At 51.0% G+C, this 24,966-nt stretch overlaps 3 protein-coding genes across 3 annotated transcripts; 1 reads left to right on the top strand and 2 right to left on the bottom strand.

Annotated features, from left to right (window-relative positions):
- Positions 1-1,032: 1,032 nt before the first annotated feature.
- CTHT_0065580 (uncharacterized protein) lies at positions 1,033-2,854 on the bottom strand (the record flags this gene model as incomplete). Its single annotated transcript, XM_006696794.1, has 3 exons — positions 1,033-2,207; positions 2,337-2,447; positions 2,758-2,854. 3 exons carry the CDS (start codon positions 2,852-2,854, stop codon positions 1,033-1,035), a joined length of 1,383 nt encoding a protein of 460 aa, XP_006696857.1.
- Positions 2,855-4,945: 2,091 nt separating this feature from the next.
- CTHT_0065590 (uncharacterized protein) lies at positions 4,946-5,960 on the bottom strand (the record flags this gene model as incomplete). Its single annotated transcript, XM_006696795.1, has 3 exons — positions 4,946-5,438; positions 5,521-5,727; positions 5,791-5,960. 3 exons carry the CDS (start codon positions 5,958-5,960, stop codon positions 4,946-4,948), a joined length of 870 nt encoding a protein of 289 aa, XP_006696858.1.
- A 15,805-nt stretch (positions 5,961-21,765) lies between these two features.
- CTHT_0065600 (uncharacterized protein) lies at positions 21,766-23,067 on the top strand (the record flags this gene model as incomplete). Its single annotated transcript, XM_006696796.1, has 2 exons — positions 21,766-22,851; positions 22,942-23,067. 2 exons carry the CDS (start codon positions 21,766-21,768, stop codon positions 23,065-23,067), a joined length of 1,212 nt encoding a protein of 403 aa, XP_006696859.1.
- Positions 23,068-24,966: the final 1,899 nt, after the last annotated feature.

Consider the following 24,966-nt stretch of genomic DNA (forward strand, 5'->3'; position numbering starts at 1 on the left):
AGCGCATCCGGCATTGGCCAAGTTTTTGGGTGATACAAATCCTCAATGTATTTGCAATGAGTGACACAGCTGCTTCTCTTCATGTACCTACAATACGGCAGAAAATCACATTAATTAATCTCAAGTCGAGCATCATGTTGATGTCTTCCACTAATTTTTTTTTTGATACGTTGTCAACATGTCCATTATATGTCAAATGCTAATGACTATCCTTATTTACCCGAGGAAAGGTGTTTTGAGAGTGCCCTAGAACACATGAGCAAAGAAAAGCAAGACAGCAGAGTTTGTGAATCTATTGGTCGATCGATCTGCTTGGTTCCTTCCTTTCCCCGAGTTTTTCGTCAAATTCCAGCTCAATCGAACAGAGCGCCACTTGAGGCTCTTTGGTAGGCCACTTTGACTGTGTGAAGGCTGTACCACCCGACTTGAGTGGACGATATCAACAAGCCCAGCCCAATATACTTCCTCCGGGTATGTGTTGTCATGCGCAGCCTCTGTTCCGTTGATGGCATTGCCCCTCCAACCCGACTGGAGATTGCAGAGTAGAGGAAAACTTCTCTCCCCAGACAAGAAACACCTCCGGAAAGCCAAGTCGGGCGATTATGAGCAACCTCATTCGGCTCTTGTCCTAAAGGAGTTGGGTCAACTGAGGACCCAAAGCATGAGCAAGAACCTTTTACTTCAGGCCAGTGGCTGGAAACAAGAACAACGCACTTGCGACTCGATTAAAAAGAAAAAGGGTGATGTGGAAAATAGCATGCAAGCAGAAAGACAAAAACACAAAACGCAGAACCGATAGATCATTTGCTACCTACTCTCTAATCATTTCTGAACGGCTAGACGGGGATGAAAGACTAACTTGAATTGTGAACCCTCAAAAGGAAAGAAACCTATTAGGTGGGGACCCTCTTAGAGATTCCTTCCCATTATGTACCCCAGGCGAGCAAGATGACCAAAAGAGATAAGGGTATAAGATCAGGCCCCCAAAGCCCATCATACTTGACCTCGTTGTCGTCAGGCCAGATGATATGCCTAAACATCGCCAGCATCCCACTCGTCGTCCCCATCGACATCATGGCTGTCGAAGTTAACGGAACCAGTACCAGCATGGCTTTGGCCAGTGGCACTATCGACAGCGGTAAAATACGTGGCGACTGACTCCGACCGACGACCACGCACCACAGAACGGTAGGTATCATGCAGGTCGAGCGCTTCGCCAGCGGAGTTGGTAACCTCTGGCTCTGACTCATTTTCGAACGTGAAGGACTGGCTCATGGCCTGGACCGGGGTCTTAGAGCACGAGCGCGACTGACACTGCGAAAGAGACACGGTCGTGGATGGTGCTTCCGAGTCGGGCTTGAATCCCTTGGCCTTGCTGCCGTTGATGGTGACGGTTGTATTGGAGGATATGGGGGCCGAAGAAGTTAGGATAGACCGGGCGGCGGAGTTGGGACTGGCGTACTTGACGTTGTCTGGAAAGGAGGCCAGCGAGGGAATGATGGGCGGGCGAGCAGGGGGGAGGTTAAATAACGAAGTGTTTTGGGCATCAAGAGTGCTCACATCGGCAGTGGAAGATGAGCCAGTGCCTGGGATAGGAGGCAGAGTAAAGCTGGATGCTGCTACGAGAACATCATCATCCTGCTGAGGACCGGAATCCTGGTCCGTCGTAGGTGCTTGAGCAGCAACAGCACCCTTGGAGGAAGTGCCCGTCTCACACACAGCATGAATACCTCCAGCCGTGGCTTCGTGAGCAGCACAATCAGCCTTGACGAGCTTGTTCAGAGTGCTCTTTGTGCTAAAGGCAGGCTTGTCCAGATTATCATCAGCTGTCAAATCGACGTCGTTGATCTTCTTAGCACCAGATATGGGCTTGTTCTTGGTCGGAGTGGTGTCAAGATCTGAGTAGTCAGCATCGGGAGAATCCTCATCGTCGGTGATATCCTCAAGCTTGATCTGCTTGCGGCGCTTGGAAGCCGGAGTAGTACCAGGCGTCTTCTTCATGGATGGAGCACGAGCACGCTTGGCACCACGGCCGGCCGGGGTGGCAGGAATACTGGAAGAACCGCCGTTGTTCCACTCATTAAAGGCCTGAACAGGGTCCTTGCCATTGTTAACGGCATCAATCAGGACTTTTGCACCTTGCTTCACAGAGCGGAACTGAAAGCCAATGCCATCAGGGGTGCTGGCACCGAAGTACTTTTGGATTTCTGGACTTGTTAGCTCCATGGAAATGCATGCTATTTGAGCAAAAAATACAAAAAAGAAAAAAAAAAAGAGAGCGAGCGGGTTGCAAAGGCAATAAGCAGGACGGCTGGCAGCAAGCGCGGTGTCCTTACTCTGCTTCGTGTCAAAGTGCTCATAGATGGCATACTGGGCGGGGTCCTCGCCAGCCTCAACCAGCTTACGGCAGGCCTCGGCCATGGCCTTGACCGTGCGCATCCGGTGTTCTACGGAAGGTTCAGTAGCACTGCCGCCCAAATACTTTGCAATCTCTGCTCAGCCCAGATAGGGCTGCTGTCAGTTTGGGGCTGTTATCGAAGAGATACAAGGACAAGGAGATGGGATATGGGAATGGAGTAATAACCAACTCTGGCTATGGCCCCATCCCTCTCCGCCGCCTATCCAGCCGTCATGCCCACAGAGTGGCCGACATCGTCAAATGAGTTCTGGGTAATCATGCTCCATCAGGTAACAGCCTTGGGGCCGTGGGTCTGTACGATGGATGGGATGAAGCACACAAGATCGGAATAGACTTACTCTTGAAGTCGAAACGTTGGTTCTCCAAAGAAGCAACCAGCGCTGCAAGAAGACGCGCCTGAGCGTCGTAACTGCGGAAGTTCGTGGTACGCGACATGATGGCTAGGCTTTTGATTTTCTGGTCGAAATTAGAAAAGTCGGATGGGGTGTAAACTAGTGATCGTTGTGTCAGTGAACAATGGCTCAGCAGAGGAAAGGATGCTTAAAAGATCATAGACCTTTCCAAATTGGCCCATAAACCGCCTTGACAGAGTGGACAAGCTCAGTTCATCAGGGGAATACACACTCAAGCTAGGGCGGATTATGTGTTTGCAGAAGACAGAGGTTAAGCAGAAGTGAAATTAAACAGGACAAAGCAAAACTAGGGAGTCGCATGGTAGGGTTGTCTTCCCTCTCATCTCCTCGGCTTGACTTGGAGAAACACAGCCAGAAGTTCACTTCTCAGGGAAATAAAATCTAAAATATAGACAAGATTTTGAAGTTGAAGAAGACATACCTTAAGGACTTCAGATATCTTGGAGCTGACTGGCAGTTGAGCGTGTCTGAGGAAGGTTTGCTTTATTGAGACTGTTGTTGAGCGGGAGCCAGTCGATTACCACGAGTGATGGTTGAAAGGGAAAAGGGAAAGTTGCAGGATTTGTAATGTTTGAAGCAATATATAAGCCCAGGTTGAGGGAAACCCCACACCCTGGGGGTGTCGCGATCTAGGAGCGTAATACCACTTGGGAATCGACAATAAGGTTCGTGATGTTGCAAGCGTAGTCTGCCGCGGATAGTTCCTTCCTGAAACAGCACAAAACGTCAGACCAGATCTCGCAAACTTTTGTTAGTTTCTGGAAACAGGGATTCCTCGATAAAAAAGGCAATTTAATTTTCTCTGAAAACCTGTCATCAGATGATGAGACCGGAGTGAACGGATCCATCAATGATCTGCCACGTTTTATCATGGCATAGTAACTTAACTGAGTCCCGTGATCCGATTTTGCGTTGATTGTAAATGTTCGGCCTGTTGTTTGGAAAGCACTTGCTTTCACTCTAATATGTTAATGTGATCGAATGTTCAATTATGAAAAGAGGTCATGTCGTGTTTAAGTAGGCCAGACGCGTAATGGCGCACAAATGAGACAAAGGCAGATACAGTCTGCATCTATTAGAGTTGCGATGCTTTAAAAGATATGGGAACTGGGAAGAGATCGACAAGAGGGATGAAGCCGAGCACAGCTCGTCATCCAGATGGCTCACATTCAACCTCACTGCATGCCGCTACACCAGGTTAATACAGACAGATATGAAGTGGAGCTGAACTTACTTGAATCTTAGTATCATACATTTGAAGATATGTACAAGATTTCTGAGACTCAGCGTCTCAACCATACCATATCCATGCACTGGGGGTGGGTCGTAAAAGCTGTGTGCTCTTTTCTGGCATAGAAGAGTGGCGCGTGGTGCTCCCAGATCTCAAATGACTGCTTCCGTGATGTAAATAGACACCAACGTACCAAAATTAGGGATCCACACAGAAAGATTATGCTTATCAAGCACGCAACGAGAAGCAGAGCCGTGCTCCTAGTCGTTGACACCTAAGTTCAGGAGGAAGAAAACATTCCTTCTTGGCTAAATGGGTGGAGTCATTTGGTCTCCAAGGGAACGGACGTTTACCCCGGTTTGAAGTGACTTCAACAGTGTCTCCAAGGTCTCCCCAAATAATTAAGCCTTATTCAATAAGACAGATAATGTGAGTATTCCAACTCTAGTATTTGTACATTAAGAATAACAGCTTATGACTAAATTACATATATGCTTGATGAAGAGAAAAACTAACTGAGTTTTTGCGTTTGAGGTACCTCCCTATCATATGCTCCTGACCACCTTCCTGCTCCACTCTTGGCGAGCAGCGGCCCCTGGAAGCCAAGACCATAAGGTGCACTGACCACACATCAAACAAGCAAACCGTTGAGACGTGTGTTTGCTGCCAGTCACTCTGCCGGAACCTGAAGACAACAGACTGAAGATAAACTGAACATCCCATGAATCGGGCACAACAGACAAAGACGGATAAAGAAGCAGATAAATCAATTGGGCGATTTTCACCGAAGAGAAGTTGATTATTCATTAAATATCTATATCTATCCCAAAATACATCGGGCATTACTCATACAGGTCGTCAACCATGCGTCCTCATCTCAGTTCATGTGTTCTTCTCCGTCACGGATATCCGGCGGCCAGGATGGTGAGCATGGCCACTGGCTGTGGTGTACCCGTTTGGCTTAAGCTCATGCAGGCTAGTTGCGCGAGAGCGAGCAGTTGAGGTGGGTGCCATGGGGGCCTCGCTGCTGCCACTGCCATACATCATGTATTGAATGCCAAGCAGGCAATCGCAGGAACCCTGGAACAGGCCACACAGCTTGAAGGGCCAGGGGATGGTTGTTTTGGAAGTGAAAAACCAAAACATCTTCATGGTGTCTCCCAGCAGCCAGCTGGCCAGCACCGAGAAGCGGAAGCCCTTGCAGGAGCGCACCCGCCGGTTGGCCAAAATCTGGGGGATTGGAAGAATAGCCTCCACTCCCAGACCAAAGTACCCGATAAATGACGAGTACGATTGGTAGACAGTTGGGAATGGAGAAAGAGTGAACTCGCACACGAGAAGGCCGAGGAACAGGCCTGCCAGGAATTGCCAATATCTGGATAAAACAAACTCACACATTAGCACGGGCCGAGAGGAAGACCCCAATGAAGAGAGCCAATATGTATCGGGTCACTCACGGCTTCGACGACCTCCACTGCCAGAAGTTAAATGGTCGCGGTGTCTCGTGCGCGCGCGCAAAAGGTGTCGCAGCATCTCCTCCGCGGGAGTACGGCGGAGGGCGATGGTCAAGAGCAATCTTGAGGAGTACAATTTGCATGGCAACCATGACGAGCGACTGGATTAAAAGCGCAGTGTCGTACTTGGCGCCTGGGTAGTAAAATATCCTGCGGGGCGCTCCGCGTCAGCACTGAGTATAACGAGCTTTGACACCAGGAACAATGGCGTACCTGCACAATGACGCGACTAGCATGATAAGCGGAATATCGAGCGAAAAGCCCGCGCTCGACCGGTTCCGATGCATCGAAAAGGCCTGGTCGCTGTACGAGAGTATTGGCGACATGACCAAGAATGCCGGCGTCAAGTACCCAGAGAGGGTCTTCAACCAATCCATCAACATCATGACTGTGCAACGCTGGCAGTTGTCGCGACTTCTTTTTGTTTTCAATAGAGCGCAAGCAATTCCGTAATGGTTTAATGGTTCCTAATCCTCTGTCGACGTGTCTGACGGTTCCCACAGGAATTTAACGACAGAAAGTAGAACGAGAGGCGAAAAGAACAAGTGTCTCGGCGACACAAAAACTGGGAGGACAATACGGAACGGAAAAACGGATGGAAGCTAGAATATGCTAAGCGTTATAACGGGTCTAGGAGCTGTCCATTCCCCTGGGACCGCAACGGCGCGATTATCAACGGGATAGGCTAAAAAAGAGGGAGGATGAAAGAAGAAAGACGGGATGGGCCGTTGCGGATGGCGGAATGGGCGATCAGGAACAGGATCTGCGATAGGGGTTCGGGCGTCTCGCAAAAATCGGAGTCGGAGGTTTGGATTAGGATCCGCAGCGAAACGGCCTAGCCAAGTCCGACGCGGCTAGCGAAAGCTTGTCAAGTACCGAGGAGGCTGGTGCTGGTGGCTTGCCGGGAAGTGGCTTGATGATAGGTCGTTCGGCAGGAGTCCCGGTCAAGTGCCAAGCGGCCTTCAGTTATGTGGTCACATGACAACCAACCAGACATCGAATACCTGGTGCCCTCTCTGTGATGCTCATTGCGGAATGATCAGGCATGAAAAGCACCGAATTTTCAACCGACAATGCCATCACTTGTCAAGTCGGTCAAATGTACGTTATTCACTTACTGCAATACAATAAGCTTCCCACAGCATTTCCGCGGTACATTTTGCATCATCATGCCTTTGGGTTGAGCCATCAAAATTATCCCCATGCCTGTGTGTTCCCAAGTATGCTGTCAAGACAATATACCCGTTTTGTAAACTCCCTGCTTCACCACTTAATGCTTCAATTTATTCCCAAACTCTGTGTGATCAGCAATGAGTAAATGCTCGTGGTCTTGCTGCCACTGACAAATCGCTCTTTACACTCTCCGAGGAAGTTGCTAATCATCTTCCATCGCACATAATGACCATTTACTGACTAGCTATCCATTCCCCAAAATTTTAGAGGCTGGCCCATCAACCTAGTTATTGTGGTGGCATGCAGATCAGTAAACTGATCTCATCATAATGGCCGCACTTCCTACTACTCCTGCGTATCTCTTGTTGCAATACACTTTGCTGACAACAGATCATCAGTCTCTCATATTGGTCAGTCTACCACTTGAGTATCAAGCTACTAATAACACTCATTATCGTGATCAAATAATGAAAGCTTGTTGGAGATATGCAACCAGTCCCTGGTGTCTTTCGCCTTTCACTGTTCGCTGGGATCTCCCTGAACGATGAGATATTACTTTTTCGCAGGAGAACATTGTCAACTCTTGAGAATAAAGACTGGGTCCCTTCGTCGATATTCTTTCCAGATACTAAACAGCATTCAAGCTCTGGGTCTTTGGAAGAGGGCTGCATCCCTCCTCCACGGCAGTAGCCAGCTCAGCTATTAGTGTGGCAATGAACAGGACCATCAAAACAGAGACAAGATGATAAAACCATGTTTTATGTATTCCTGGTATGACATAGAACAAGGTACCTATGTTATAATTAGTTAAATAGCTAACCATGCCTCAAAGCTGACTTCTTTAGAGCAGATTGTATGTGGCCAACACAAGACACTCAACAGTAGAGATGTGTGCAACTTCATGGGAACTTCCTAGTCAATGTGATGCTTCAGGGGGCATCCACAGCATCAAAACACTGTGTGTGCGCTGACTAAGTAACTGTTCATCTGTATTTGAACTGCAAGACCGCCATACCAGTCTTCTCGCAGAATATGTTCTTGTCTCTGCCTTCACAGGTAGAAATCTGCTTCACAATATTCAGTGTGTTCTACATTGCTAATCGGTTAGATGCAGGGATTGCTTGATGCAGTAAGCATAAGTATTTCATTGCTCCATGAGACGTTAAGCTGGTATTGATGCTGCATGCATCCCTATTTGACTTCACTCAATGCCTTTAAATGTGAACCTCACTCATGCTTGCCTCTTTCCATATCCCAATATTATGTTTCACTCAACTTAAGATTTTTGACAAATAATGACTCCGACTAGTTTCTTCATCAGATTAAGCAGGTAACACGCTTGCACTATGTCAGACACTGAATACTAATTATGCCATTCCTATACAGTCCACGGACGATGACAGTTAGTTGTTGAGTCTGAAGATTACACGAAAACCAAAGGATGGAACTCAAATTCTTCTATTCCGTAGTTTCAACTTGCCTGCTAAAAACCTGGTAACCCCAGGAGCCTTTTTCCATCAGATCCAGAACTCAAGCGCTTCACTGATTTGTTAAATAATGTTCCCGCTGTTGGCACCCCGCCTCCAGACCAGACAAAACTCAGCTCCTTGGCTTTTCCCGGAAATCACCACTTATTAGACAACATCAATGAGTCTACAACATGGAAACAAGCGTCCTCTTTCCATGAGAGTTATGAGCTGTTCTGCAGTGTCGAAGGCACTCTCGTTTTGTACGTCATCGGGAACTTTTCCGCTGAGTTCTTAGAATTCTTATGGACATTGTCTGTGTTGCAGCCATCGGACTCGCTAACCATCCTCTGACCTTAAGCGCGAATATGTTTGTCGGAGAAGTCTCATTATGGAAGCCCTTAGCGGCCAAGCAACTTCCATATCCACATGCTTGCAGCATCTGTCGCTCTTCGAGATCCCTGTCGCCGTCACCTGCCCCAGAAGGAACCAACTGACGAAGCGCCGACGATGACATCGAAGCTTGGACTTCTCTGTAGATCCAACATCTGCATCTGATGGTGTTTTGTGGGCAAACTGCTGGTGCCCCTGTCTGGCCACCCTGAACCCCTGACAAGCGACCCGAAATCGTGACCTGTCCGAATGAGAACACTATTGTCCCTTCGGAAAGTCGGGCCTTCAACTCCTGTCGAATTCGGCAATTTGTCCAATGGAAGCTCTAAATTGCTTGGCGTATTCGCAAAAGTTGTAGCAGATCAACGGCATGGGCTGTTTTTGAGCTTACTGCAGGCTTTTGGATATGTAAGCTTGTAGATGAGCTGGAAATTTCCCAAAGGGGCTTCTTAGATGCTTGAAAGTTTAGTTTTCCAAGTTCGGTCCTGCCAACAGCGTTATCCTGATGCACAACGTCCTGAGAACGGCCGATTCACCGAGATATCGGTGCGCTCTCGGCGTCTTTCCTCGCCGCTGACACGCCAAGAGATTCTCTCCGCTCGGAGGGATACCTGCTACTGCGGGTTTGGCCGAGAGCGTGTCGCATTTTTTGTTCGATTCAAGAGCAGTGTTTCGACAGCATCTTCTCTTGGAATAGGCTGAAACATCTGGTATGTACAATGGTTTTTATGGCAGGTAAGCTCAACATTCCGACTAGCATCGGCCCAGTTCTTGCTGCAAGACCAATTCCTAACCGATGGTTTGATACGACATCACCACGGATTTTGGCACGCTTTGTTGATGCTGACAACCATATCGCAAATCGTGGGATAGCTATTGCTTTCTCACCAGATCAATGAAGACGATGTTTACAACTTATCTACAGCCAAGCCGCCACATACGAGACCATCGCTATGTTTCGGAAGCCGCAAGCCTGACTCTTAGTCTATGTTGAAAATACTCATAGCGGACGCATCATTAAGCCTCACTAGAAGCATGGAATCATCCATGCCTGCGTATGAAAGCTGCTTGAAGAGATCTGAGAGTTGACTTTTTACCGATCCTTGACTGGAACCTGGGAACGATCGCGCATCATTCTTGATCCCACTTTATGCTTTCATGCATGGTTACGTGAGGATCGCCTGTTGTCTGCTATTGGTCTCTATTTTGGGCTCAAATTATAACCGGGCGGAACCTGGCCTACTTAATATGTGCTCCATCATGAGCCCAACTACGCAACACATCTTGGGCGATGTCGCGGAAGGCTCCATCAGGGCCGTTAAAGGAAGTATGGAGGGGCTCCTTGCCCATGGCGTGCAATGTAGGAGTAGCGTGACCATCCTATCTCGATATTTGTCTGCAGGTTGTCACCGCACCTGCCACGCGCATCGTCTGATTGAAGCAAACTCAGGCATTGGGGGAAGCGTCAAAGGAAGCGGCATCATTGATCGAGAGAAGATCATGTGTTTTTCTTCACAAGCACCTTGGTTGCAATGACGTCTCATCCTCCCGCTTAAGTTGACAACCTCTTGGTCTATGGATTCAGATGAAGACTGAAGACCTCCTGGAGATGCAGTTCTCGATGGTGTGATCTTCATATCCTATCTTCGCTAGTCTTCGCTAGATCAATATCATCATCGGAGGACAGGAAGGTGAATTTGTTTATGAGTTTTGTTCGCGGCTCATCTGTGGCCCCTGCATAACGAAACAAATATGTTTAGATACTATGGGATGATGGTAATGGGAATAACTGCTAATCCATTAACAATTTCAAGAGCCTACCTGAAGATAAGGTTGATGACACTAATCTTCAGGTGGGATGGATCATAACAGTGGTCATTAAGCCCGACGGACGGAGACCTTCTACCGGCGTCATCCCCGGTGCATCCCCAGATTCGGGACAAACCCCCAATGCTACTTTTAATAGCAGCTTGGACGGGACCTGAGAACAATGCTCATCAGCAAGCTGGCATCTCGCTAACACCCTCGCACAAATGAGTCTCAAGATCGGGAGCGTTGTGTGACAAAACCATCGGAAAGAAGAGCGAATAACTCAGGATCTGAGAGCTAATCTCTATGATCAGAATATTTCTGCCTGACGGAGAAATGACTGGGGAAACAATTACAGCGGAACGGAATCAACATCGTGAACCCCTAATATGTGCTGGCAACAGGACGTTAATTCATCCCAGCCCGTGTGTTGGGCGTTCTCATGCATCCGACTCTGCCCGCAGCGGCAGGCAAATAGCAAGTGAAGGTGTCCTTGAATTTATTGAGCGATAGTGCATCGGTATTATCGTGCAGGCTGTCAAGGTCGGGGATAAACAAGAGGACGGCAATATAGCTAGATTGCGTTTCTCGCATCCCCGCCTGCTCTTCCCATCTTCGGGAACGGGAACGGGAATGGCAGCCAAGCCCTACACTCGTGCAAGGCGCTGCGACAAGCGGGGTTTTGAGGCGCGGAACGAAGGCTGGAAGTGCCGTCCGGTCAGAACGTGGACGGAACGTATCGAGCAGACAAGAGCTGATTGAAGCTAGCCTTGACAAAACAGATAAGCACAGGAGCCAGCCTCGCAGGTGGCGTGTGTAAGTTGGGTCGTCCTACGGCGTTTAACTGAAATTCGTTGTTTTCTACCATCAACTTCACCGGAGCGGAATGCCGAGACAAGTGCAAATTGCGCCGCTCTCGATCCAATGACGCGCCTGCCGAGATGAGCTGTAGGGACACCGGGTTGAGCCAGTGCTGACCCGGTCAACGCGCTGCAGGTCCGATCGATGCGAACAGGCTAATTACCGTGGGAATATTGCCCAGGCAACATGAAGCATTTGCGGGCCGCTAGGCAGATGAGACAAGCGGACTCTTTCTCCTTCGGGTCGCTGGCGGTTGGAAAGCAAAGAGCCTCAACCAGATGGAATGGGCTTGCTCTTTCATCGCAGAATGAGTTTCGTTGAGGAGCCATTGTTTTTGATCTGTCCAGCTTCCCGACGGCTGACAACGGTCACACCCTAGTCATTTGTGAACCGGGAATGTAAGGATTCTGGAGCAACGCTGCCACTCGCCGACTTCCTAGCAGAAGTCGGCGACCACAATCCTTCTCGTGCTGCTTTACGAATCACTAGCAGCAGGTGTGTTGCTCATGATAGTCGTGTCTCGACATGACGGCAACTTCATGGGAGGTTTTTTTGGCAAAACAAGCTTCAGCCCAAGGGCCACTTGTGTTCGAATCTGGAATCGTTTGGCATCGCTTGTTGCTTAGGGATCGGCGAGCATCTTCCTCTTCCGTCGCTGCTAGATCGCTGATTGGTGGTGGCCGGGATGACGATGAGAAAATCCCAGAGCGCCACGTCCGCCGCTAAAAATAGGCTGCGCCTCATCGACACTTCGAGTCTACGTAACTAGCTGCCGCTGAAGCATGGACGAGTCTGCCACTAACGGAGGGCCAACGATCGCCGTTCTCGATGAAACCGGAGGAGAGTCTACCGCGGCCGCGGTGACCGGAAGATCCCTTGACCTTCCTTGCTGCAACGTCTATCCGTAGTTTGGGTATTCGTCAATACATTCTCTGTCTCTAGAACCTACGTAGCTTTGTGGTCAACATTATTGTCACGGTTTGTCTGAGACAGGCGGGGGAACTTTTAACGATGGAGTCATATGAATCACTGGAGAGCACATGTTTACGGGGTCACAGGGATACTCTTCGGGCCTACACATCAGCTGGCTTGACTATTTTGCAGCGACGAGTATGAAGAAACGGGTAGTTTAGCACTAGCAAGCATCAAAAGGCGACAGCGGGAGAATGCATCAATAACAATTTAGAAGCACAATGTTCTACATGAGCCGTCAGCCACACGAGAATGAATCGCATCGGGTGAATCTCTTCATCATGGCACCTGGTTGTCCATTGCTTGAACTATTACCATCCATCCACACCTCTATGAGAGCCACCCTGCATTTATTCCTTAATTTGCTGAGAAGCTTCGGGAACTGCTAATAAGTATTTGGACTTACACAAAATATGGAGGTCTTCGGTAATGAAGCAACGCGGGACGTAGTTAGGAAGCTTCCGGAACTGGAACTCGGACAGAGAATTTTCCGGTGTGCAGCCGTGAAGCAAGCCAACAACAAGCCACCATCTCACACACATGGACAAACATCGCCTGTATTGACCCAAATAGGAATTCTAGAAGGTCGCAAAGGCTGGGGGCCGCCCTTGCACGCCAAGCTAATTCTCATTGGGATGCCTTGAGCGTAACGCCGCATCGCTGTAACGCAGCAACGCAGCAACGCTGAGACTGACACACAGACACCATTCCTTGGCCCCGTAGTCAGGGTGTGCCATCCGGGTTCGAGCTTCTCTTTTCAGAGGCAGGGGACATCGGATGTGCACTACGGACCTGAGAGCCCCGTGCCCTGCGTTCCATTTGGGTCCGTCCCCCTTCTGTGATCGGCGCAGGTATCGGCAATCAAGTCGAGCCCAAGAGTAATCCGTAGGTACAGGACTCTGGTGTTGTGTCAGTCTGAGTACTCCGAAGACCGAGATCTCGTAACCGTCAAATGACCAGAGACTGCCAAATGCTTCCAGCTGCTGGCAGAGCGCAATTGAGTGTTCAATCTTCACTGACGCTGTCAAGCAAGAGAAGATGGGTATGGCAAAACCTCACACGGAGAATGCTGCATTGAAGGGTCCCAAGGATGTGGCCCAGGGGCACAATAACGTCGATCTTATCACCCTTCCCCGGCAAATAGGCATCACCTACCAAGCTCAGAAAAGACAAAAGCGCACGAACTGCACATATATCTGAATTAGTTCGAGGTCGATTCCGCACCCACCCATCCGCGCACAAATTCGTGTTAACAGGTAGTACTTCGTAATAAAAGGCTTGCACACCGGCAGGTAGTACCTCTGCTTATACCCAGAGGGAACTGCCACGGCTGACTTGGCGCATGTGGTAATGGCACGGTGCGACACTGGCGGCGAGTCGCTGGCCCAGAAGGATTGTAACGATGACCGTACTGGCGACGATGATGCTCGAGCTGCACCATTCATACATGCTACGTACATGTACACATGCTGCACGTGGAAGATGTTCTTGTTCGCTGCCCAACGTTTTACAAACCGTTCGACAGAACACGCGCGATGCTTTAGACTAGCGGTAGTCAAGACTGGGACCGATGTCCCAAGCCTGTGTTCTAGCGTTGCAGAGTGCAACTCTGCTAGGCCGTCTTTCCGGATCCGAGGGGCTCGTCACTACGGGGAGGGCAGGTTTTCTGAAAAGAAACTCTGGAAGGATGGCTGACCCCCACTCTGGACCACATTTCATGAATCTTCAGCCCCTCCCTCACTCATCACCTTCTCAACGGATTGCTCGGCTAGCCAAGAATTTGCCCCTTTTCCGCCCCCAGAAGAACCAAAATCAGACAGGATCCTTCCAGGTCGAATTCTGACGAAAAACATTCCAACAAGCAAGGACCCGGTTGTTTGCAAAAACACCTTAACTGTGGTGGAGTGCAAAAATGAACAAGATTTTCCCTGAGAGGGAATATGACCCAATTTATGGTGCTTGGCAGATGACTGTGTGCCGCTGCCCGGCATCTGTCTTTCTCGGCTATTTTGTGTGCTTTTGGTGGCGTGGAGCCTGATATTTCAGATTTCTCTCTCTTTCCCCTCTCAAAAACAGACCAAGACGTTGCAGGACTTAGCCGGACCAAAAACACAGGGGCTTTCAACAATGACAAGCTTGTAAAAGTCACTGTTGGCGGCTGAACAACATCATCCTCCGCCCAACATCATGTATAGTCAGAGCTGCACGACAGGGTTGCGGGGTGCAAATCTGAGCGGGCCAGCTGCTTGATGCAGAAGTTTGTGCTTGTTCTCTGATCGCTGGTCTGGCTTCCATCGACTGCCGGCAGGGCACGGCAGTTCGCCTCTCAATTCCCGGACCCCACTTTGGTGGACGGGGACCCCGGGAAACCGGCTGGCTTGGGCCCGTCCTTGTGTGGCCCCTTTTCCCCAGATCAAGGCGGGATCAACAAGGAAATCCCCGATCTTGTGTGGCTTCTGGGCATTGACATCTCGCCAGTGTGCGAAAATTCCGTTCTTGGTCCAGAAGAGAAACCAAGCCCGTGTGTAATCCATCCGTCACGGGAGAGAGGCACGGAGGGCTCGACGTATGCTTGTTTTAGACCCTCCACAAAGGCGTAATAACTGATTTTTTTTTTAACACTCTCTGATACGGATATCCGGATACCTGGTATGACACCACAACATCTTCAGCAACGTTTTGGGCTTTGCCTGCACAAGTTGATGATGACTTTGCGCACTATAGAAACTGGAGAAAGAGTCGAGACTTAATTTATGAACTACTCGAAAATTTCGCCAGGTGTGATGCTTTGACATCGAGAAACTGTCCTCATATTGCCAAGACATCTAGACCAGAATGAATGTTAGACTGGGGAAGCATAGGGGTGAAAGGAGGGATACAGGTCGAACTGAAGAGCTAGTTTAACTTCACTTGAAGTAGAACAAGACCGGTTCATCAACCCATTTTAAGAAGAACACCGGATTGTCCGGCGCTTCATACCCAAGCAAAGTTTACAGTAAATCATAGCGACCCAAAACCCGACGAAACCAAAGCTGCACAACACAACGCAACGCAACGCTGCAGTGCACCTGCTGAACCCTGAGTATAATATGTACCGACGGTGGCATTCCTAGGTTCCATTACAACTCTACAACCGGGTTTGGGAGATGTGCAACGGGAGACACATTCCGGGTTCCTAGCCAAAGGCAAAATCACCTATAAACTCGTGCATGTAGTATCCCATCAGTTGGGACTGCTCGCTACCATTCGTCCACGACAGTCTTGTTATATTGATGGAGCTTAACTACCTTTCTGTTCAGGCAGGTCATGCCTTTTGTTGAATGGCACTCCTTTGTCACCTTCCGCCTTGTGTATGGAGTTGTGGCACCTATGGACAGTGGTCATTTGCAAGTTGTCCTTTCAACATTCTTCGGGTAAAAGCTATATATCTTTCCTTTCCCCTGGGTCAGATCTGCCTGTCCTATTTGTGGGAAGAGAAAGTGTCCATGACCATGGGACAGACTGTCTCATATCATGTATATGCCTGCGTGGCCATGCTGCACCTATATCGTTAGGTGACTTACTATATAATTGAGGCTGTTAAGATATCGCAGGGTCACATCCGCCCTGCCGCCGCCGTTCCCGAAAGAACGTTAGTTTTGGACTTGCAACAGCCACAATGTGAGGAAACTGCTGGTGATTGTTGGGTTTTGATTCACCCTGGTCCCTGCGATGATAATCGCATGGCGGTTTTTATTTTGGTTACCAATCGGTTGACTTCAAGCAAACAACATCAAATCCAGTCACCGTCAGCACTGCTCTTATAGTAGTCATTATAGGACATAGATGTCTTTACAGTTGCGCAAGAGCCCTTGGTTCACAAGCTCGCTAAAGGTTGTTTTGGGATAATTTCCATTCACCGATTGATTAGTTTTTTTTTTTTTTTTTTGCTAGTATTGAACTGCTTTGCATTGCAGCAATGTCTCGCTACAAAATTATCAGATATGTCTTTTCACCCCGGACTGTCACAAGTGAGCCTGCGAAGAATAGGCTGTGTCCTGGCAAGCCTTGGGCCGAGTGATCTTGGCTGATCGAACGATCAAAAAGCCTGGATATCATGTTGATTTTGGGCAACTGACACCGGCAATAGTGCATTCAGAGAGCCGGCTGTCGAAACCCGGCAATGGCCACGAGGTTTGCCCTCTGCCTACGGTGTGACTGGTACCAACGATCTACTCGCTCAGGTAGATAGACTCCACAGTATCAAGCCAATGTGATAGATGCTGGACCAAAGGAATGTCGGACGATCTCCTTGATGGCCCCTTGAGCCGGCCAGGAGGTTCTGGGGGGGGGGGGCTCCGGATATCCAGATCATAGTGCCATGCAGGCAACCATTTTCGGAGATGCAAAAACTGGCCCTTCGTCCGTGACGGTCATATGGGGATCTTGGTGATATGTTAGTTTTGAAGATCGAGATTTGCAAGAAGGCGATGGTTCGCCTATTGTCACCATGTGCGTGCAGTATGCCTGCGTCAGCAATTGACAAGCAGTTACACTCAGTCAGCCGATTGAGAAGCCCTACAGCTTTACCGGCCCGACGACCGCGACAGCGGGCGCAAGGACGAAAGAACACCGGGTGATCTGCATCACAAGCCGAGCGCTAAGGCGGTTAACCCCGTTTTTTAGGTAACACTCTGCTGGGTGGTCCTGCCAGCTCGTCAAAAGTGAGTACATAAGCGGAGGTACAACGGGACGGCAATTCGAGTCAAGAGCAACATAGTGGACGACTGGAACATATTGGGCTCTGCAGCAAATGCATCGCGTGCAAGAGAGTTTCCAGGAAGAGACAAGCAAGTAGCCCTAAAACTCGATAACTCAGCGATTGTCGAATTTTGGATGTTTGTTGCTGGCAGCGGCAGAGAGTCAAAACCGGGCACATCGGCAATCAAATGACGTCCCTTTGACCACTCCCCCTCGCCTTGCGTTGGCTCAAAACAATGGGCTGACGGGTGGAGAAACGGAGGACGTGTGGGCGGCGGCAGATGGTCCGATAGCTCCACCGCATCCACCGGAGGCTCGGTCAGCGGGCTGTCATGATCTATGTTTTGCGTTTCGGTGTCTGTTGGATGTGCTGGAGGGGTCGTTATCGCTTTGGCTGCCTGTAGTGATGGTATGGATCGCAGGCGAGGGGTTCATGTTGAGGAGAGACAACTACGATTTGTAGAGCCTCTTCTGAGGCTTCTTAGGGAATGTTTGACTAGACACTCAGAGCTGCAGCGCTCGCACGTGTCTGAAGCTCGGCTATCCTTAGTAAAGATGGGTGCGCGTGTGAAAGCGGCATCAGCTTCTGCACCTCGACCTTAGCGGCTGCATCTGAACGACGCCGGCAGTGGCTCAGAGATCGGCCAAGCGTGACACATGGATAGCTAGTTCAGGGCTTCGACCACAAGAGCCGTCGGTGCCGGTAGTTTTGTATCGACAGATGGCGAGCGGGCGCCGAAGCGAGTCTGTGGCGTTTCGCGGGGCAGATGCATCCTATGACCAGACCAGACCAAACAACATGCAACTGGCAAGCAACGGTAGATGTTCAACGGCTGCGGAAAATGGTAATGCTGCCCGTCTGCTCCGATACAACCTGCGATCCTTTATGCAGCATGACGCGACTGGCAGAATCGGGGAAAGCTTATGTTCTGCTCATGACGCGAGCAAGCGAACGAGAAGGGGCCTCAGAACCGGAGAAGCCATTAATGTTCTCTCTCGGGTTCTCGTCTGTCGATCTGGAAAGGTTCTTCGTTGGTTCTTGACAAACGAGCTCTTTCCCATGGGGCCTGAGCGCTCCAGGAGATCCACAGCATCCACAGCACCCCCATGGGCGCAGCCCAGATTGCCCAGGCTGCCTGGTCGGCATATGAGACGGACAGGCGCACGACCAGTCCCACCCTACACGCCCACACCGGCGACGCCAGGGAGGGGCCTGATCGATGAGCACGATATTGCCAGGAGAGTTCCGGGGTCTTGGGATCGGACTAGTAGCAACAAACATGCCTCGCGGCGTGCCGAGCCCACCACATCATATTAGCCTGTGATATCGAGTCCAGCCGCTTGCAGGGTCTGGGCACAATGTTTAGTTGACAGTGCTTGATTTCATGCGCATGGCATGTCCGTTGATGGCAAGCCGCCTGCTGTGCAGCGATCGAGATCATCCAGCTCCCTTGAAAAGTAAGGTAAACGGTTTTTGCATAATCCTTCCTTGGCCCCGGCCCTTGGGCCTTCTCATGGTTAAGGGCAACGAGGAGCTTGGGCCCGACTCCTACCTTGATCCGTACGCACACCAGGGTTGACAACCCTCGATAGCGTCCTGAACGCAGATTGAATTGGGAAGGCGTTTTGACAGGAGGAAGGAGCATCGTAGAATCGGTGATAAGCGCCCCATCCACACTCGGCCGACGCAGATCTGGAAAGGCAGGCACCAAGGCAAAAACCGAACCATGCCGTTGCACTAAGCATCACGACTGCCAGCCCAGGGTTTCCAGTTTCCGGTTCAAGTGTGTGTCCATTTCACTCATTTCTTCCAACACCCGCGGGCCCCTCCCTGAGCCATCGCATGGCATGGCATCGTATCCATCCCATCGTCTTCTTCCACAGCCGCAGTTCGCATGGCGCACGCCGAGACACCCCGCCTAAATTTCATCAGTTGCCCGGACAGAGCAAATCTGCAAACGACCCAAAACAGAGCGCGCCATCTTTATTGCCTTCATCTCTGGCCATTTCATCCCGCGGGTGTTGGATCCGTGGCGCCTGTATGTTGGGACGGGCTGCTGCGCTCGCTGGGCTGGTCCCGTTACGAGATCCGATCAGCAACCAGCCCGTGCGGCCGTGATTCGTTTCTTGCAGATGACGAGACGATGGGTCGAGTCGGGTCGAGAATCGAGACGAGACGAACTTAAACCAGCAAATTTGCAGAAACGGTCAGTTCCTGGGTCCCTGGGCTGCTGTAGCCTGTGTCCCACAGTGACGGTGGTGACAGATGTCCAGCGTTCCATTAGCGGCGCCGACCGCCGGTAGGGTGCCACGCAGCACCGTCCTGGCGTCCATTTGCATGGGCCAGGTTGTTGTTGTCTAACCACTGGTTGGCGAATGCAATATTTTGGTGCTCAGCCAAGTCGTCAACAGACCTCGCGTGCCAACCTGGAAACCCCAGGCGAACAGAGTCGCACTGACGGTCGCCTTGCGCCGTGCTTCCTTGCAGGCCAAGCAGGACGGGAGTTCCAGAAGCTTTTGACCCTGACGCAACCTCCACAGTGACCACAGCGCTCTGGCAAATGCGGAACGGCTGCCCGATGGGATGGGATGTAAAGATGAGGCTGCTTACAGACACCACCAGGGCGTGTCAGTTGAGATTCTGCGCAGCGTCAGCAAGGCTCTGCGACTGCTACCTCTACCCTCCCGGCTCGGCAGCCAGCTTCCAGCAGTTACATCCATACGGCTTCCACACACAGATATCTTCTCGCACACAAGTCTTCTCACGATCCCACATCTCGCCAACCTGTCAAGTACTGAGGGCGAAGGATTGGTAATGCTCATCCATGACCTGGAGGCGGGCCGATTCTTGAACAGCAGCAGTGCTCACCCCACGGAAAATTCACCCGAGAACACAGCGGCGTCCCAGGTTGATCCCGATCTAAACGACGCCTTTTCCACGACTCTTGCTTGGCGTTGGCCACCCGCAGCGGGTCTCGCTTGTGACCCATGTCCTTGCCCCTGGCTGGGCTCTGGGTTCACCTCTGAGTTACCACTGGGCAGGCCTGGCCCTGGTTCCAAGGCACACCCACCCCCAGTCCTCTTATCTTCCCGAACCGTTTTTTTGCCTCGTGGTAGCCCTCCATCTCCGCGACGCTCAGTGCGAGCCCAGCTCGGAGGGAGGTTCCTCACAGGGGTCCTCGAGCACCAGATACCTAGTGTAGTGCACTCTTCTTTGGGCGCCTGCCACCTACACCACTCAGTGTAATGACCATAGGGGGTCAGCCCTGGCTGGCTTACGCCGTTCATTAACGACATCTTTGATACCCTCAGTCTACCCCCACTCTCCCCAAGCCACAAGCCACCGAAAGGAGAGCCAACCATGAAGAATGCTCCAGCTGTTGCTCATCACCTCGTGGTGGGATGGCGTGAATGGCATGAACGGCGCGGACGCACGTAAAAGGAGAGATGGGGAAAAGGCCCAAATTCTAACGGCCTTTTTCCCAACCGGTAAGTACATGGCTGCGGATTACTTATCGCCTAGCCGCCGAGGCTTCTCTCTGCCTCGGGTTGCAGCATTTGCAGCATCCTATGGCGCCTGCTTGCTCGCTGTCCGATTTCCCTTCCTTTTTCGCTCATGGCTGCATGCAGCGCCTTGGAGCAAGACAACGCCATGCCGCACTGCCGAAAGCCATATGGACCTGGGGCGTCGCAACAACACTATGCTGCACTAGTGTTGACCTCCACTGGAGACTCTGGAGGAGCTCTCCCTGACTGGCCCACATGCGCAGGAATGGTGTGCAGGGCCCCTTCACCATGGAGGCGCGGGGCCCTACACCAAAAGGGCAGTTGTCGGTGGCTTTCTGAGCGCTGGTGAACAGCATCCCTCGGGCCGGGTAGGCCTTGATCGTACACTAATCGGCACACTAGAACTCCAGTACCGGCGCACGAACAGCACGCCCCAGTACCACGACCAGGACTCCCCAGTCCAGAGAGTTCAGGCGGGCTTCCCCAAAGTCGTTCTGTTTCGTCTGCTACCTCTCCCCTGCCTCGTCACGGCCCGCCGTTGACATCGTCTATTTGGGACGGAGCACATTCTGGAGACGGGCGATCTAGCCGACGCAAGTCCCGGTCCTCTTCCCTTTCTCTATTACACACTACTTACCTGCAGCCCCCATCCATCTGTCTTTCTCCGCATGCATACATATCACTTAGTTGCCCCGTGATTTGTGAATTGCTGCCCGCTCCCCCCCCCCCCTCTCCTTGTGCTAACAATCATCCCATCCGTCTCCTCGGGCCTGGAGAGCGAACCAGACGAGAGAAAGGAGAGACAGTGAGAGAGACACTGCCGCCCAGGAACAACACCACACACCCTGGCAGTTCCTCGAACATTAGATCTGTGGCTTGCTGCACCCACCTTAGGCAGTGTTGGTCCACACCCCCCCCGGTGTCCGGAGACAGGCCTTCCAACAGCTCATTCGTGCATTTCGCCGTTATTGATCAATTATCCGGGTTTCGGGCAGTGCCCTCTACTGCCCAGGATACTGTTCTGAGCGGCTGACCTATCGACTGCGCCGCCTGTGTACCTTTATACAACTTTACCCGGCCAAATATCTACGTGCTCGTCACCCTCTGCTTTCAACATTCTCGCTCAGCTACTGTCGCACGGCCATTTACTTCACCCCATCCTCAATAGCCGTGATTTCCCTGGCTACTCTAGCTCTTGGGAGGGCTACAACACAAAGCTATCTGACTATACACATTGGCCGGACTGAAACAAATACCGCTGTTCTCAATGGGGTTTGCTACCTACATTGAGCCTCGACCCCGCCCGACTCTCCCTGACACACCACCTGAGCTGCTCACTCCTGACTCTGCCTCTTTTCCTTCCAAGGCATCTGAGGAAAGAGCCTCTTGGAACCCGCGTGCTCCCCCATCCCCTCCGATGTCCAACTATGACCCGGTCAAGTCGAGAGACACATCGACCTCCTCCTCTACCAGAGGCTCTGAGGAGGCCCTGAGCCGGAGTGAGAGCACATTTGACCAGAGGACACCACGACAACAGCTTCCACCCCTGAGCAGTATCCTTGCTTCGATCGCTAGAGACCCTCCCTTTCATTTCACATATTCTGATCGTTCTAGCTCCTATACCCCTTCGTCCTCGCTCGATCGTCCCCTCGGGTCGTCGGCCTACTTCCCACCATCGACGACATCTTCTGCCTTTTCACAGCCTAGGAGCTTTCAGGACTTGAGGCATCAAGAGCGCCCGCAAATTCCACCGCTCTCTCAGGTATTCTCACAGACTCTCGAGCTTCAACCACGGTATGAGCAGAGGTCAGATATCCGCTTCGACTACACCTCTTCGACAAATCGGTGGCCTGCCCCGACACCCCAGGATGCTTCACGAACATACTCGTCCAGGGATCGCGAACCACAACTCTATCAGCCGACTGCCGATAGGTACTCCTCAGCCAACGTATCAGGGGCAGGGATGGACGAGAGCCGGAGGATGAGTTATCGGGAGCAGCTGACGCCATCAACTCCGGTCAACAACTCACAAGTCCCACCGCCAAGCGATGTGCCCGATGAGGTCCCTCCGGCTAAGGATGCGTTGGGACCAAAGATTTGGGCTGGCACTCACTACCTACCGCGGTTCGTTCGGGCAGCTGAAGTCCCAGGTGAAGGCTTGTGCTACTTCTACGATGATGGCAGCCACTGCAAAACGGTGATTGATGGAGAGGCAGTCAATGCCCAGTGGGGCGTGACCAAAGCCGGAAAGCCCAGGAAACGCTTGGCCATTGCATGCATGACTTGCCGTGAGAAGAAAATCAAGTGCGATCCGGATTATCCGCGTTGTCTTCAGTGTGAGAAGTTCGGCAGAGTATGCAAATTCAAGAATGCGTAAGTACATTAGATAGCCTCCTCGCCTGTGCGGCGTGTGTTCTAAAACCTTTAACATTGTGCGGTCCAGGGCTCGAGGCGCGAGCGCCACGGCTCCGTCGACACCTCCTACGGAGCCCGTTCCACCCGTGCCGCCAGTACCATCGTTATCGAGGACGCCGACGGCCGATCTCACGCGGCCACGCAGTCTTTCTAATGAATCTTCAATCTCACCGAGAACAGCACTAAGGCCAGCCAGTCCTGATCCGTCGTCTTCGCTGCCTCGCAAGCAGCCGCGAGTAGGCTACGAGCACTACAGCCCTACTGCTGGCACCACTTCACCTATGTCCGTTACACCTGAAATCCCGCGATCTGCACCTTCTACAATCTCTGCACCTACTGCAACACAACCATACTCATGGAGGCAACCCGAGCCGCCAACATTACCAAGGATCCATGAACAGGTCCTGTCAAGGTCGTGGGAGCCGTATGTCCCCCGAACGTATCGACGAGAGTGTCACAGAGAGCTAACGTGCTTTCAGGAGATCGGATGCACGAGTGTAAGAAGAAGTAACTGACCTAGCAAGCGATTGGAATTTCAAGAGCATGCCCTCTTTGCATATGGGCTTTTTGCGATGACTGAAGTGGACAGACTCTTTGAACAGCATATCTCGGCTTATGATGACGGGATAGCCTTCCGGCGCAGCCCTGCGGCTGAAGGGCTCCTCTGGAAATTTTTGGTTATCTTGCTCTGGTTGGCTCTCCTCATGGATGTATGGCTGGGTTAGTCAGCGCTATGATGCTGTCAGCGGCACGAGTGTCAGCCAGCCGTGCCATCTACCACGGACATTTACGTGGCGCATCTGCAAATTCGATTTGCAGTTGGTATGACAAAGATCGCAGTTTACGCAAACTGGCGTCACTATGGATTGAAGAGGGCAGAGTGACATGTTCATTCTGCAAGTGGAAAGGAACATCAATACAAATGCAGCAACGGGATAACGATGTGCTACGGCGCGAACAGGGCACAACTTGGACAATTGAGAATCCTAAGGCCAAGTGGACATTTAATAGCAAGGTCGATAAACGGAGTGGTTTCCTGGATTGGGTAAAAACGGATCAGGAGATTGCATCCTGAAAGCCTGAAACGATGTTCCAGCGACTCCCCAACGATCATTATTACGACGAGCAGCACTGCGTTTTATAGCCCAGCCCCTTTGTCATCACTCCAAGGGATCGACAGGGAATAAAACGAAGATACAACGCGGATGTCTTATATCCCGACCTAATAGGTCTACTAACTGTCTATTTCATAATGTGTGGAGGATGTATGCACACATTTGCACGCATGCTTGTTTTTTTCTTGCCTTAGGTTTAGGCTGGTATCGGGCGGCAGAGCTTTTCACTACGCGCTTTCCTTTTTCCACTTGTTGCTTTTGCTGTATTGTATTGTTATTCACTCACCGTGTTTTGGTTGAACAAGCATCATCATCGGCGTTTGGCTTAGTTTTATCTTAAATTATGTACATACTTTTGGATGCGTTTGTCTTTAGAGGAAATGGCGGCTGCTCTACAAACAGAGGGGAGAGAGAGGAGAGAAGGGATCAACCTGACGGGACCTGGGACAAGGTGAATGGTGGAGAAGGAGTCAGAACAAGGGGCGGCCAGACTCTCAGGATCATCAACGCCTAGGCACTCTTTCGCCGACGGGTAACTTCAGCTGCAGGAGAATCTGCGGGTATTTTGCATGGCGCATTTGCTGTATTTGGTATCCATGTCGTCGATGTTTAAAGTAAATCCAAGTACACTACACTTAAGCTTAACGTTCCATCCCTTTGCTTCTAGCGGATTAGGTAGTTGTCACAAGGGTTGGTTTGACCTGCCGTTTGGTAGTTCCGACGCTATGTGGCTGTCTCATCGACAAGGCAACAAAACTCGTACTGTGGTAGTGGACTGACAGCACTCGTAGGCTACAGGGGAACCCGTACGCTGCGGGAGTGTGCATGCATCCTTGGCTGTCTCTGTCAGCGCAAAGGTGTAGGATTGGCTGTCTTACAAACCTTGTTGTCACTTTGCCTCCCACTTCATCCCCAGGCAGGCAAAAGGGCACTCAAGC

The sequence above is a fragment of the Thermochaetoides thermophila genome (genome assembly GCF_000221225.1).
Source record: "Thermochaetoides thermophila DSM 1495 unplaced genomic scaffold scf7180000011822, whole genome shotgun sequence".
Taxonomy (NCBI): Eukaryota; Fungi; Ascomycota; class Sordariomycetes; order Sordariales; family Chaetomiaceae; genus Thermochaetoides; species Thermochaetoides thermophila.